Below are 15,438 nucleotides of genomic sequence, written 5' to 3'. Positions count from 1 at the left end.
GTTCTGATTAAAAAAAAAAAAAGGAAAAAGACCAAAAAAAAAAAAAAAAAAAAAGAAAATAACAAAAGGGGAGGGGATATAACTGAGTCCAAAGTCCCTGACTTCAGTCACCAGTAGCACAAAAAAGTAAAGTCAGCCTAGTTGAATGTACTGCCTGTCAAGAAAAAATGTGTTTTGGGGCTGGGGATTTAGCTCAGTGGCATAAGTGCCTTCCTTGCAAGTGTGCGGTTGTGAGTTCGATCCCTGGTACCGATAAAAACGAAAAAGACAAAAAAAAAAAAAAAAAAGTGTGTTTTACCACTTCTGCTTTCACATGGCACAGTTAACACAAGATTTCTGTGACCTTAAAAGTTCTAAGGATTTTTCCTCACCAAGAAGCAAGCAGTACTGCAACAATAGATAACATCTGGGTGTTCTCTAAAGCAATTGTTCTGACACTGTCTACCTGGAGGTATTCTCAGATCCCAAGCCAAAGGATCTGTCCTCAAGACTACCTTTTCCTTGGACCCTCCTGTATATAGATGCCAGTCATAAACCCTAGGTTATTTTACTCGTGCTTCTGACCTGTTGTTTATAAATCTGTTTCCACAACCCTCTGCTTAGGTTCCCATTAATTTGGCTGAATAGCTCACAGAAACCAGGGATATGACAGGAGTAGGTGCCTGTAATGCCAGACTCAGAGACTGAGGCAGAAGGATTATAAATTTGAGCCTAGCCTTGGCAATTTAGTGACATCATACCTCAAAAATTAAGGTCTGGGAATGTATCTCTGAATGAAGACCCTGAGTTCAATCTCAAGTACCAAAGAGATCACACCAAAACATTTTATCAGTTTATTATAAAGGATATTACATAGGCTGCAGATGAAATGAAGCACTGGGTAAGGTGTGTGGGGTAAGAGCACAGAGCACTCATGTCTTCTTTGTTCTGCTGACCTAGAAAATCCAGACCTTTCTCTCTCTCTCTCTTTTTTTTTTTTTTTTTTTTTTGGTCTTTTTTCCTTTTTATCGGTACCAGGGATCAAACGCACGACTGCCTGCTTGCAAGGCAGGCGCTTATGCCGCTGAGCTAAATCCCCAGCCCGAAAATCCAGACCTTATCATTTCGGGTTTGTGAAGACTTCCTTACTCATCTCAGGCCAACAGACTGGATAGGGAGACTCGGCAAGGCCTGTCTTGCTTCAGATTTTTTTTTTTTTTTTTTTTGAGACTCACTATGCAGTTAGACTGGCCTCTAACACTCAGTAATCCTCTTGTCTCAGCCTCCCAAGTGATGGGATTGTAGGCATGTGCCACCATTTCTTGTTTCCTCAGCATTGTTGGCTTCTCTGCAGCATCCCTTCCTCCAGAGTATGGGATAGGACCTCCATGGAATAAAGAGGGTCTTGGGACCTGTTTTCAGGCAGATGTAGATTAGAGAATTTCTTTGTGGCCAGCTCCAAGGCAGAAAGAGGGTAAGGGATTAGAACTTTTATAACCCTCCGTATGGAAGAGAAATTCAAGTTTCTCTGTGGCCTCAGAGGAGTGATGAGTAGAAACTGAGGACAAAATATTTATGTCATACTATCATAGCTAGGTTCTTGGATATCCGGACTTTTATTCCTCACACTAGCCTTAAAACTGTTTTGTTTTGCCTGTTTCTCCACTTATCCATTCCTGAAAATACTAATGTCAACACTGCCTACTGGCTTCCTACAGAAGGTGGGGTGCCCCATCTTACCTTTTCCTAACCTGAAGCAGCAGAGATAAGAGTAGCTCTTCTTCTCAGGGCTACATCCAGGACACTGGATTTATTCCTCACCCCAGCAGTTCCAGCACTTTCACCCAGTAATGAAAAGGTGCCCCATTCAAATGTACAGCCGAACGATAGGCCATTTGTGATCACTGTCTTTACCCACCCACTCTTTTAAAAGTTCCAAATGTTTACCAAGGAAATGAATTTCTTATGATAGACCTAGCATGTTCCAGAGAAGACAGCTGTTAGTCTCAAAAAGACTACCAAAAAAAAAAAAAAAGAAGCAAAGCCAGAATTAATATCATATCCAATGCCAAGTAGATGAGGCCACTCCTCCCACAGTTGTGGCTTTTGAGCCAACTACAGAGTAGCACCATTCTGTGGGTATCTAGCACAGCATAATGTCAATAGTTACAGCTGTGGTATGATTCTTTTGATTAAAAACTTCAGAGACAGGTCTCCCTCACCATCTGATCACTTACAAGTTTTTCCTGTAACAATTTGGAAACATTACTGAAGTTCTCCATGGAAGCCACTTATTCTCATCAGTGAGTGTGTATATGTGCTGCTTGAATGGTGGAGGGCAGGGCTAGCTGTCATTGCAAGCGAGCTGTTCTCTACCCATGATTTTAGATCTTGCTGGTTGTATAAGCTATGCTGTACATTACCACTACTCATCCCTCTCATCTTTAGGGGCCTGAGATAACCATAATTTTACATTTTCCTGGAATAGTCCTAGTTTGTATCTTGTCATAATTATTGTTATCACCACTTTCAAAAATGAGGATACTTTGGTGATGAATTGTATTGTCACTGTAGCTTTATAGTTTCATAGATTTAGCATTTCCTTATTTGTTGTGGTTTGTTTTTGTGCTGGAGAATGAATCCAAGATCTTCATATTAAGTTATATTCCCAGCTCTTTATTTTTTAATTTTGAGACTTAATTTTGGGTATTAAATTGCCCATGCTAGACTTACTTAGTGATCCTCCTGCCTCAGCCTCCCAGAGTAGTGGGATTACTGTCCCAGGTCAGTGTTTTCTTTTATCACATTTTTGAGGGTATTGTTTGCCTGTCTGATTTAAATAATACCTTTTAATATTATCTATACATAATATTTTTTTCCTCTGATACACATTATTTTAGTGTAAAAAACAAGCATAATTCATATCCTGAGCAAACATGCTCCCTAGAATGTGGGCTAACACTTGAAAAGCTATTAGTGGTCTATGATGAGAAGCTTGCATCAGGATGTATTGGACTGAGTTTCATCAAGGAAGTGATCAGACAGACTGCGCAGTGTGCTGGAAGACATAGTTCTTTTGCATTCTGGCATTCTTACTCTCTTGGAACAATAGCAGCATTTTGAACAGCATTCTCCTTCATTGGGTGATATTCTTGGGCATAACAAATGAACAGATTCACCAAATGACTTAAATAAGGAATTTGGTGATTTTTTTTTTTTTTTTGGTTACAGGCATCTGAAAATTTGAGATTCATCTAAGTACAAAAACTATAAAGAAAAAAAAGATACTTCTCACAGAAGCCAAGAGATTGATTTCCTCTGAGTTATGGGAAGTTGGCAGTTAGTGAGCTCTCACTCTTTATTAGCCTATCTTGGAACAGTAGTACCCGTGTAGCTAGCATGGTTTTGTTTTGCTTTGTTTCTAAGCATCATTTACACATTGGTGTGGCTCCTACCACTACTTAACATGTTGGAGATCTGGGATTGCTGGCAGCTTTTTTATTTTATTGATTTCATGGTATTGGGGATTGAAAGCGGGGCCTTACACATGCTACCCAAGCACTCTGCATTCGCACTGCCATAGCTGCATCTCCAGCCTTCTGTTTTTTGTCTTGATCTGATATTTATGGGTGTTCACTGACACCTGACCCTCCAAGGGGTTCCCATGTTACCCACAACGTTAAATTATAGGTTCACTGGCTTCAACAGTGAAAAATAGGTTTTAGGACTAGTTATTAAGAGACATGGGAAGGGTTTATTAGAAACTTAAAAGTACACACATGAAAAATCAGGGTATGGTGACACATGCATGTAATCTCAGTACTCAGGAGGCTGAGACTGGAGGATTCCTGTTACTTGAGGCCAACATAAACTACATAGTAAAACCTTGTCTCAAAAAACAAAATTAATAAATACACACTCAAGAGTAGTCCCTCAACAAAAAACGTCCCCTTATATTTCGGAGTTGGATAGAGTGTATTTCGGGGGTCTTAGGGTCATCTTCAAAACATCAAGGATGTATATTCCTGCTACCTATCAGGCCACCCTTCCAGCAGATTGTGTTAGAATGCAATCTGTTTGCATGTATTTGAAGTTGAGATTTGTTGCCTAGGAATATTGCTGCTTCCTTGAAGGTGGAGATCTGTGAGAAGCAGCTCAATTTTCTGGGGAAAAGTACAGCCCCAGAGCTCAATTTACAAGCCTAACATATCTTTAGAACCTTTAGGAATTTTTTTTTTTTTTTTTTTTTTTTTTTTTTAGTGAGTTTCCTAGAAGACAAAAGATCAGAGTAATTTTTGTGTTCTGAAACTACAGTTTTTCTTTCAAGTTTTCTTTTCTCTTACCTACCTTTATTCCTTTTGTTCTACCTCATCTATTTTGCATTTGTATTTTGAAGTTGTTAACCTAGTTTGAAAATTAAAATTTTTTAAAAAGGACAGAAGTGGACTCAGCTGTTAGTTTTTCTTCATAGTGGGTATCAGTTTTTACTACAAAGAAATGTTTTAGGACCTTCCCTGGGAAGTTAGGATTTAGGGACCCAAGAATCTGATTATATTTATGTTTAGTGGGTCCAGTAATTAAACAGGTTTGGGGAAACTGCCAATAATACCAGTCAAGTATATTGATCCCATCTCTACATAGAACTTTATGCGGCTTTTTAGTGGCATGGTGAGCAGTTAAAGGTGAGCAGACTCCAAGGATATAAGCCTCAGACGTTAAAAGTGGAAACTACAGAAACAAATGTGGTAGTAACAGTTGTCCTTGAGGGAAAAGGAAACTTAAAAAAACATATTGTTAAAATCCTTGGAGAGAGAAGGAAAATTAGAAGATCCACTTTCATTGTAGTATAAAAAGACTGGTTTCATGGCCATGTTCAGTCTCGGCTACTTGGGGGCTGAGGCAGGAAGATCACAAGTTTAAGCTCAGCCTAGACAATTTAGACCCTGTCTCAAAAAAGAACTGGGGATGTAGCTGGCATTAGAGCAACACTTGCCTTGCATATGCATAGTCCTGTGTTTAATCACTTCCCATAAGAAGAACACTGCAGGCCATGCTGGTATGTACCAGTGATCCCAGCACTCGGGAAGCTGATGCAGAAAGATCACTTCAAGTTTGAGCCTGGGCTACATAGTAAGTTTTAGATAAGACTTGCATAGTCAGCCCCTGACGCAAAACACAAAGATAATAAATAAAAACAAAAACCTGAAAGAACTAGTCTACCAAGTAAATAAAACAGTTTCAAAAATAGGTAGATGGATAGATAGATAGAAGGAAAGTTACTGTAACTCTAAATTCTATACTTTAAAAAGTCTCGCATGGTGGCACATGCTGTAATTCCAGAACTTGTGAGCCTGAGACAAGACTGGAATAGCCCCTTAACCTTCAATTTTTGGGAAAATGTATCTCCCATTTACCCTTTCTCACAGTCACTGCTAGAAAATGTACCTTAATATATGGGAATGAGCTTGGAAGTAGGAGACATGGTATCCAGCACAGGAGAGAGGGAGGGAATGCCTAGTATGGTGAGGGAGGGCCTTAAGCAGCAGAGGTAGATAGAGCAACCCCAGAAAGCACCATTCACAGGAGAATGGCCCACATGCTTGCTGGAGATTTTCTTAAAATGAAACTAAATACTTACACAAGAGGACAATTTGAGATTGAGTTAAAATAATTACATAAACAGCACATAGCCTATAATCTCAGCACTCTGGGATGCTGAAGCCAGAGGACCAGGAGCTTAAACTGACAATTTATAAAGTTTCCATCTCAGAATATTTTAAAAATTGGTGGGTAGAGCTCAGTGTAAAGGCTCTAGATTCAGTCCTCTCCACTGCCCAAGAAAGAAAGGTAGAGAGCAAGAACACATAAGTCTGTTGCTGACGTCAAGAAAAAAACTTGTTGGGAGGGCTGGGGATTTAGCTCAGCGGCATAAGCACCTGCCTTGCAAGCAGGCAGCCGTGAGCCCTGGTACCGATAAAAATAAAAAAGACAAAAAAAAAAAAAAAAACTTGTTGGAAAGATGAAAGGATTCATAGAGTGAGGTGCTATGGCAGATATCCATAATCTCAGTTACTCAGGAGGCTGAGGCAGGGTTATTGCAAGTTTGAGGCCAGCATGGGCAATAGCCAGACTCCCAAAAAGGACTGGGGTATAGTTCAGTGGCACATTCTCTTAGGTTTTGACCTCTACCCTTCCCCCTCTTCAAAAAATATTCCCCAGACTATGAATTCGATAATTCTTTAGGGATCACTGTCTACATAGAGAACTGTGTGTTGACTATTGATGAGACAGGTGTTTATTGGAGGAGTGAAGAGAAGGAATTATAAAGGGCCCAGGTACCCTGGCAAGTGAATTCAGATAGATAATGTCTTTTGTTTTCTTCATTTGTCTGAGACAGGATCTTGCTATGTAGTACAGGCACGCCTTGAACTCAGTTGTCTACCCCAGGCCTGGCCCACATCAACCTCCTTAGTGCTGGGATTACAGGTGTGTGCCACCACATCAAAGTTTGTTTTGCTAAGTGTATTATCTTAAGAAACCAATGAAACTGAAGCAAGAGGCCAGCCTGACACAGATTAAACCTGAGGGAAGATTATATAGTGCCTCACGTGTTTATAATCCCAACATTGAGCAGGCTGAGGCAAGAGGATTGTAAATTCAAACCCTGGGCAGATTAGAGCCTTAGCAAGACCCTGCCTGAAAATAAAAAATTTTTTTGTACCTGAGATCAAACTCACTACTTCACACCAGGCAGCTGCTTATGCCACTCAGCTAAATCCCCAGCTGAAAATCAATTATAAGAAGGGCTGAGGATGTAGCTCAGTGTGAAGCTCCTGATATAAATCTCCAGTAACTAAAAAAAAAAGAGATAAAACTTGATGGCAAACTGCTGTTTGTGGAAAGTTCATTCTGTTAAAACATGACAGCATCATCACTGACCTGAAACACTGTCACTATTCCTATAATTAAACTTGTTTTACTTCTTTTGAAACAGCGTCTTGCTATGTAATTCAAGCTGGTCTTAAACTCACTCTGAAGCCCAGGTTAGCTTCAAATTCACAGTGACCTTCCTGCCTCAGCCTCCTGAGTGTTGGTATTATAGACATGCACCACCACATCTGGCTGTATAATCGAAATTTTAGTAGAAGTTTGATAAAATGTATAGTGTTAAGTACTTTTTACTGCTTTTTAATTTCTACTTTTAAAAATTACATTTTTTGGAAATAAATACTTTGCCATAGTTATAATAGAAGAAATGTGCTTGTGATCTACAGGTCATACTCTTGGTATGGTTTAAAGACTTTAACCAATGGTGCTGAGTTCTAAGTTACTTACTTTGATCATTGCTTCCCTCCACATGCCCATTAGAACCCATTTGGGAATCTTGAAAAGACCCCCCATACCCTGGCCCCCCTCTACAAATTCTGGTTTAATTGATCTGAAGTGGGGCCTGAGTCTAAAAGTTGAGACTCATTACTTTATGTACAGTACTGTTTAATTCTCCGTGTAGTCACCCTCCCACACAGGAATTTTAAAAAGTAGCTGAGAATAACATCGTTCTTTACTTAAAGGGGTATGTTCTCACGTCATCAGAGACTCCATAGCCAGGCACGATGATCCACATCTATAATTCCTGTACTTTGGGAGAGGCAAGAGGATCACAAGTTCAAGCTCAGCCTGGGTAATTTAGAAACTAAGTGAGATCCTGTCTCAATATTAAAATTTTTATTTTAAGCTGGGCATGGCGGCTCACGCTTATAATCCCAGCACTCAAGAGGCTGAGGCAGGAGAATTATTGCAAATTTGAGATCAGCCTGGGCTACAAAATGAGCTCAACACCAGCCTGAACTGCATAGCAAGACCCTGTCTCAAAAAGACAAAACCAAAACAAAACATAAAATTTTTATTTTACTTACTTTTGAGACAGAATCTTGTTATATAGTTTAGGTTGGCCTTGAACTCTTGGCAATTCTGCCTCAGTCCTCCCAAGTGTAGGGATTATAGTCTTGTTCTCAAAAAAAAAAAAAAAAAAAGGACCTGGAAAGTAGTTCAGCATAAAAGTCCTGAGCTCAGTCTCTAATAATGCTTTTTTTTGGTACCAGGGATCGAACTCATGACCTCATGCTTGCCAGGCAGGCGCTTAAGCCACTGAGCTATATCCCCACCCCCTCTAGTAATGCTTTAAGATAAATTTTCATACACAGATGTAGGGATGCATAACTATAATCCCAGCTATTTGACAGTCTAAGGCAAGAGAACCTCAAGTTTAAAACCAGCCTGGGCAACTAAGCCGAATCCTGTCTAAAATAAAAAAATGTTTTAAAAGGTCCACAGATGTAGCTTACTGGTAGAATGTTTCCCTAAAACACAAGAAGAAAAAAAAAAAAGAACAATATCACTACCCCGCCCCCATAGCAGGGATTAAACCCAGGGCTTTTGCACTGAACATCTCTAACTCTCTTTAAACTTGTTTTTGTTTTTATGAGACATGATCTGCCTAAATCAATAAATTCCCCAGGTCGAGTTTGACTTTGGGTTTTCCTGCCTCATCCTCCTAAAGTTCTAGGATTATAGCTGTACTACCATACCTGGCTAACTATAGTGTGTTATTAACAAGGTAATGTTTTAGAGAATTTTCTGTGCTCCTACTTAAAGATAATATTTACCAACTTGGGAATGGGGATATAACTGTGCTGTGCTTCCTGGCAAGCAGTTGCCTGGAAGTTAAATTCCCAGTACCAAAAAATACATATATTTTTTTTCCAATTTTTTATTTTTATTTTCAAATAAGAAAATATTTCCTTTCTCATAAAGCGGTGAAAAAATTAAAAAATTTTAAAAAAGAAAATATTGAGGGCTGGGGATTTAGCTCAGCGGCATAAGCACTTGCCTTGCAAGCACGCAGTGATGAGTTCAATCCCTGGTGCCGATTTAAAAAAAAGAAAATATTGAAAGTTTCACAGTGGCCACACAAATGTCTGTTTGACCAGGGTTTCAGTTTTCGTGGTTTTCCTTGAACCAAGAATCAAGCTTGGAACCTCATGCTTACTAGGCTGTTTTGTGTTTTCTAAGGTCTTACTATGTAATTCAGGTTGGTCTTGAACTCATTGTGTAGCCCAGGGTAGCCTTGAACTCTCAACAGTCCTCTTGCCACAGCCTCACAAGAATTAAGATTACAGTCTTGCATTACTATACCTGAATTGTACAGATTTTAATATTTTGCCACTTTCCCTTTATATCTTTCTAGATAGGTGACAAGGTAGGGCTGTCTCCCCAAATGTTGTGACACTTACCCTCAAATACTTTGCCTTATTTATTCTAAAAAGTAAACATTCTCTTGTGTAACCACAAAACCAAAAATGCCCCCTTTTCTGACCCATTTAAAACTTACGGTATTTGGTTTTCAATTTCAGTGAACAGCTAGGGTTTAACTTTCTTAGTGAAACAAATTCATAGTCCCAACTTCTGTCTCTTGAGGTTAGAGTATAAAAACTATTTCTCTAACTTTTGAATACAGAATGAAAATGTCCCCATCTTCTAGGCCATGAGACCTCTAAATTACCCACTAATTTTATACTTTAAAATGGCAGATTTTAGCCAGGTGTGGTGGTGCAAACCTATAGTCCCAACACTCAGGGACTGAGGCAGGTAGATCGCTGCAAATTTAAGGCCAACTTGAACTATATAGCGAGTTGAAGGCCAGCCTGGACTATATGCCAGACACTGTCTCAAAAAACAAAGGTAATTATAAGTGTTAGTTTATATAATTTTTTTTTTGTCTTTTTCGTTTTTATTGGTACCAGGGATCGAACCCACGACTGCCTGCTTGCAAGGCAGGCGCTTATGCCGCTGAGCTAAATCCCCAGCCCCAGTTTATATAATAGTTTTAAAAGCTCAAAGAAAATATACCTCAGACACTGACAACATTAAATTACCTTAGTTAGCTTTCACACTTTCTTAGAATAAAATTATTTCTTACTAAAATGTTGCTGGGTATGCCGACATACACCTATAATTCTAGCACTCAGGAAGCTAAAGCTGGAGGATCACTGCAAGTTGGAGGCTAACCTGGGCTGTATAGTGAATTTAAGCCTACTCTGAATTGCAGAGTAAGACCCTGTCTCTAAAAAATACAAAATAAAAAAATGAAAATTAAATTTATAATATTATACTTTATAATAAAAATAAGATTCACTCTCCACAGTGTCCTCATCAACCTATAATGGTTCCACTAGTGTTAGCACTACAAGGTCTAAGTATTTTCTTTACTAGTAGCTTTTTCCCCTTAGTTTAATTTATAAGTATTTTAAGAAACTTTTAAAGAAACTTTCTTGAATCATACAAAAGATACACAGTTGCAAACAGAGAAGTTACATTCTCTGACATGTCTTCAGAGCAGTGACAGAGACCCGTGCATTGATGGGGAAGGTTAAAAGACACATGGACATCTAGACAGAAACATTTATTTATCATAAGTATATGTGTGCTTTATTTAGGGAGTACCTTAGAAACACGTACATAGGTGAGAGAGAGTATGGGTCAGTGGTAGAGCTTGCCTAACATGCACTAGGCAAGGCCCTGGGGTCAGTCCCTGACAACAGATACATTCACATAAAACACATATTTGTAGAGGGAAAAGTCAAGGCATATAGATAAGTAAAAAGATCACTTTTAAACTCAGTGCTTTGAAATACTGCTAATGTTCAATGCATGTGAACATGGTTTAAAAGTAAAAGTAGAAGGCTGGGCATGGTAGCACACTTCTGTAATTCCAGTGCTCAGGAGGCTGAGGCAAGAAGATTGCCATGAGTTCAAACTAGCCTGGACTACATAGCAACACTCTGTCTCAGAAAACTATAAATAAATAAGTAAAGTATACTATTTTAAAATCTCATGTTAACCTTATTAAAACATTTTTAGTACTAAACATCTGATTAAGTAAGTGATGAGTGTAAAACCTAATAAAATTTTGTTTCATGGGCTGGAGAAGATTGCTCAGTGCTAGATCACTTGCCTAGCATATGTGAGGCTCAGGATTTATTCCTGAAGCACTAGAAAAAAAAATTTTTAATTCTGTTTTTTTAATAATGGCAAAGTTTCACATTTTTTAAAGTTAGGGAAAAAAAAACCCTGAATGTTAAGGGAAAAATAGACTCTGCAAAGTGAGTTTGCACCAAGGAAAAACAACAAAATGACAATATACCCTACAGCATCCACTCCAGAAATCAGTGTACAGATTCCTCAAAAAACTAGGATTGGAGGTCCCATTTGACCCACTTCTTCCCCTTCTGGGTATCTTCCCAGGGAAATAAAAAACATTGTGCAACAGCATTATTATATGTGCACCCATGCTTATAGCAGCACAATTTATAATAACTAGATCTTGGATACAACTCTCAAATGCCCATCAGCAGAAGCATAAATAAAAAAGATGTGGTCTTTTTATACAGTGGATACTAAGCCATAAAGAAGGATAAACTCAAGGCTTTTATGGGTAAATAGATGCAACTAGAGACCATCCTCTTAAGTGAAATAAATCAGACTTCATGTGTAAGTGCCATATTGTCTCCCTAGTCTGAGAAGCTGAAAGAAATATGTGTGCGTGATAGTTATACTACTGATTTCTCTTTGTTCATTGAAAAGATTTGTGCTAATGTTTTTAAACAATTAAATGCAGATGTCTTGTGCTCTGAGTATCTAAAGATAATACACAATGTATTAACATTGTTACCCTCTAATTATCTTGTTTTGAAATTTTGTTTTATTTTATTTCCTCTTTTCAAAGAAATTACAGTTGGGGTTGTAGCTCAGTGGCATAAGTGCTTACCTGGAGCACGAGCTCACGAGTTCGATGCCCAGTACCAAAAATAAATAAATAAAATAATAAAAAAATTTTTAAAATTACACCCTGCAGTGTAGGGGGAGCCATGATGAAGAGACTCAGTAGCCAAAACTGTTGCTCAAAGACAGCTTTCTGAACCTGTGGTCTTTATCTCTCTGCCGCAGATTCTCAGCGAGAATTCAGCAGTAGACCAGGAACAGGATATGTACCTGTGGAGTTCTGGAAGAAAACAGGTATGTGTGCTTGCTAATAGGTTGCGTGTGTTCACTAGCTTGTACACATAAGGAATGAAACTGGGAGAAAAGAGGTTGGTAACTGGCACTTTGGTTGTCCAATTAGCTCCTGCTCATGAAGCTCTTAATTCATATTTCTCCCCATTGGGTGGCCTGCTTTGTTCCTTTTCAGGTTAGGAGTTTGGAATTGCTTCCTCTAGTTTCTTCCCACACATACACTAGGTCATACTGAGGCATAAATTAACAAACCTTTCTTTTGATAGACGTTAATTAATTTTTGCCCAATTTTTTCTCATACGGTCTCTACATGTGCTTCATTCTACATGAAGCACAACTCTTTAGCCATCTGCTTTTCCTATCCCCTCAACATAAAAAAAAAAAAAATAGGACATAGCTCATCAGCACAGCACCTGCCTGACATGCACAAGGTCCTGAGTTTGATTCCCAGTACCAAAAAATAAAAGACTCTTCTTTTAGGGCCTTTATCAGTATAAAGGTAGGCGAGGACTACCAACTCTGATAACATAAAGGGTAAAACTAGCCTAGGATCATTAATGTTACCCTTATCAAAATACTGGCCTTCTTTTTCTTCTTGCAAGAGAACACGTTCTCAGAAAAATAGCCCTAAAGCTTTTTTGTTTTGTTTATTTGTGTGTGTGTGTGTGTGTGTGTGTGTTTTGTTTATTTAATGTTTGTTTTTGAGACAGGGTCTTACTGTGTAGTTCAGACTAGCGATGAACTCACATTATAGCCCAGGCTTGCTTTCCTCATGTGTCAGCAAAGTTTACCCACCATCCTCAGCTCCCTAAAGCCTTTTTTTTTTTTTTTTTTTTTTTGGAGGGGGTGGTTTTCTGTTTTATCTTATTTTATTTATTTGTTTGTACTGGGAATCAAAACTCAGGACTTCACCCTTGCCAGTAGGCCCTACACTACTGAGCTATATCCCTGATCTTTGTTTTATTTTTCTGAGACAGAATCTCTCGCTATGTGGTTCAGTCTGGCCTTGAGCTTGTCACCCAGGCTGGCCTTGAACCCACAGCAATCCTCTTATCTCAGTCTCCCAGGTCCTGGGATTGTAGGGATGTACTACCATGCCCAGCAGTTATTGATACTATTTTAGATTACTTCGTTGGTGACACTAATCAGTTCATCAGAGGTTTATATAAGAAATTAAGCAATGGGCCAGGAATGTAGCTTAGCAGAACAGCATCTGCTGAGCACTGACAAGCACAAGGCCATGAGTTTGATTTACGGTACCAAAAAAAGAAAGAAAGAAATTATCAGTATTATCAATAAATCCATAACAATTCTTCATTTTCATGCTTTTGAATGCTTCCTTCCAAAAGCAAATTGTCTGGTTTTAAACACAAATTGTATATAAGCTGGGGTATAGCTCAGTGGTTGAATGCTTGCCTAGCATATGACAGGCTCTGAGTTAAATCTTGCAGCACCATCCTCCCCAGCACAAAAAAATACTGTTTTTAGTATATTTTTAAGTATATTATTATTTATTGTATTTTCAGGGTAGGGAAGAAGCAACTTGATCAATGAGTAGTTATGTTATAGTTTGATACCACAACAAATATTATTTTACCATGTGAAACAATTTGCAGAAGTATGCAATGAGCAAATGTAGATTATATTCATAGTAAATGGATTAGATTTGTGAGAAATGAAGATAATCATAAGGCAGAAAGATTACCATGTACACGATCTCTTTCAAATTAGCTTAACTACTTGGGAAGAACCTCAAATAACTATGGTTAAGAGCCCAACTTTGGTACTGAGTGAGAGAACTCCAAACCCTTACTGCAGGATAGTGCTACCTTTTGTCTTAGAAGGCCTCCATGAAGATAGGTACGCAAATTGACTCTTAGTGATTCATCCTTAAGCTGTGAAGATAAAATGTGTCAGAAGGAATGGTTTATGGGCTCAGTAAGTGACTGTCACATCTACCCAACATCTAGTAGAGACCTAGGAGAGTAACTGGAGTGGGCCAAGTGGACCTGCGTGGATACCCAGAGGAAAGGAAGCCTGGAGTCTTTGGGTTGTGTCATCTTGTGAACTTGTGAGTGGTGGTTCACATTTTCATCAGACTGAGGCTCAAAGCATAGAGCATGTCATTGGAAGTAGCCACTCAGTAGAACTGAGCAGTATGGTGGAATGGGAAGGAAGTGATCAGAAACCAAGCAGAGTGATAGTGACTGGCCAGAGTGGAAGTCCAGGGCTTCTGGCCATCTGCCAAAACCTGTATTTTTAGCCCAGGGTTCTCTACTGTGCTCTAACCGCCCTCTGGTCATTTACACCAGGATGCCCTGGAGAATATCTCAGCCATCTCACTTGGCTTTCACACCAGCTTGGTTGCTTGCTTGCTTGCTTTTTCTTTCTTTTCACTTGCCAGTTACTGACATAACTAATGCTCTCTGTTGCTGAGCTAAATCCTTGGCCTTTGCACACCAGCTTTCTGTATTCATCACCTGGCACCACCGTTCTCCTCCACATCCAGACCCTTGGTGCTACCATCTTCCTTCTGACTCTTCCCCCACTGGGTGCCACTTGCTTCTCCATAAATTCAGAATTCCTTTCAGCTGGATCACTGCTCCAACCTCACAGTTAATCTTTTTATTCTTCAATAGAATCCTTTAGGGCAGAGATGGTGAACCTTTTAGAGCTTTCAGGGATACAGACAGTGCACTGTGCCACATGTGTCATAGGTTCACCACCACAGCTTTAGAGGACTCACATTTCCTTTAGCTAATAGGACCAAATAAGCTCTGCAGGGCTTTTTCAAAAAACTTCATTTCCACCTGTCGTCTCTACCAAAACCTATTTCTTTGATCTTTCCTTGTCCTTGTAGAATTAACCATTTTTCTCTATGGAACTCTACCCACCCACCCCTGCCTTTTTTGGAATAGTAGCCTGTTCCAGTGATATGTACAATGCCACCTAAGCCACTATTATAATTTGACCACAAACAAAAGAGACTACACAAAGTGGAGTTACTTATGTATTGCCAGTGCTAGCCTAATACATGACTGCACAAATGAACAGCACAACTGTGAAAACAGGTGTACATGTAGATAAGGTGTTCATGTCTGCGGACCTGTGTCCACTCTTTCTGCTCTTAGAAATGCTGCAGGGTGGGAGGGAAAAGATTTCTCGGCCAGTTGATTTTACTGTCACTTTCTTCTAGAAGAAGCTGTGAATAAGGTGAAAATTCAGGCCATGTCCGAAGTACAGAAGGCCGTTGCTGAGGCTGAGCAAAAAGCATTCGAAGTGATTGCAACAGAGAGAGCTCGAATGGAGCAAACCATAGCAGATGTCAAACGACAGGCTGCAGAGGATGCCTTCCTTGTCATCAATGAACAAGAGGAGTCCACCGAG

At 39.2% G+C, this 15,438-nt stretch overlaps 1 protein-coding gene across 6 annotated transcripts in view; it reads left to right on the top strand.

The window, feature by feature from the left end:
- Cbfa2t2 (CBFA2/RUNX1 partner transcriptional co-repressor 2) overlaps positions 1 to 15,438 on the top strand; it is a 144,468-nt gene that overhangs the window by 118,676 nt on the left and 10,354 nt on the right. For 5 of the 6 annotated variants that reach the window (XM_003467727.5, XM_063248509.1, XM_063248507.1 and 2 more), the window contains 2 exons: positions 11,986 to 12,054; positions 15,248 to 15,438. In XM_003467727.5, the coding sequence (XP_003467775.2) occupies positions 11,986 to 12,054; positions 15,248 to 15,438 (260 nt within the window). The remainder of the gene's footprint in view (positions 1 to 11,985; positions 12,055 to 15,247) is intronic. The other variant, XM_005002722.4, reaches the window with a different exon arrangement.

Source organism: Cavia porcellus, unplaced genomic scaffold, assembly GCF_034190915.1.
Source record: "Cavia porcellus strain 051 isolate PalLab524CR breed Dunkin Hartley unplaced genomic scaffold, mCavPor4.1 scaffold_5, whole genome shotgun sequence".
Lineage (NCBI taxonomy): Eukaryota > Metazoa > Chordata > Mammalia > Rodentia > Caviidae > Cavia > Cavia porcellus.
This window is presented reverse-complemented; position numbering and strand designations above follow the sequence as displayed.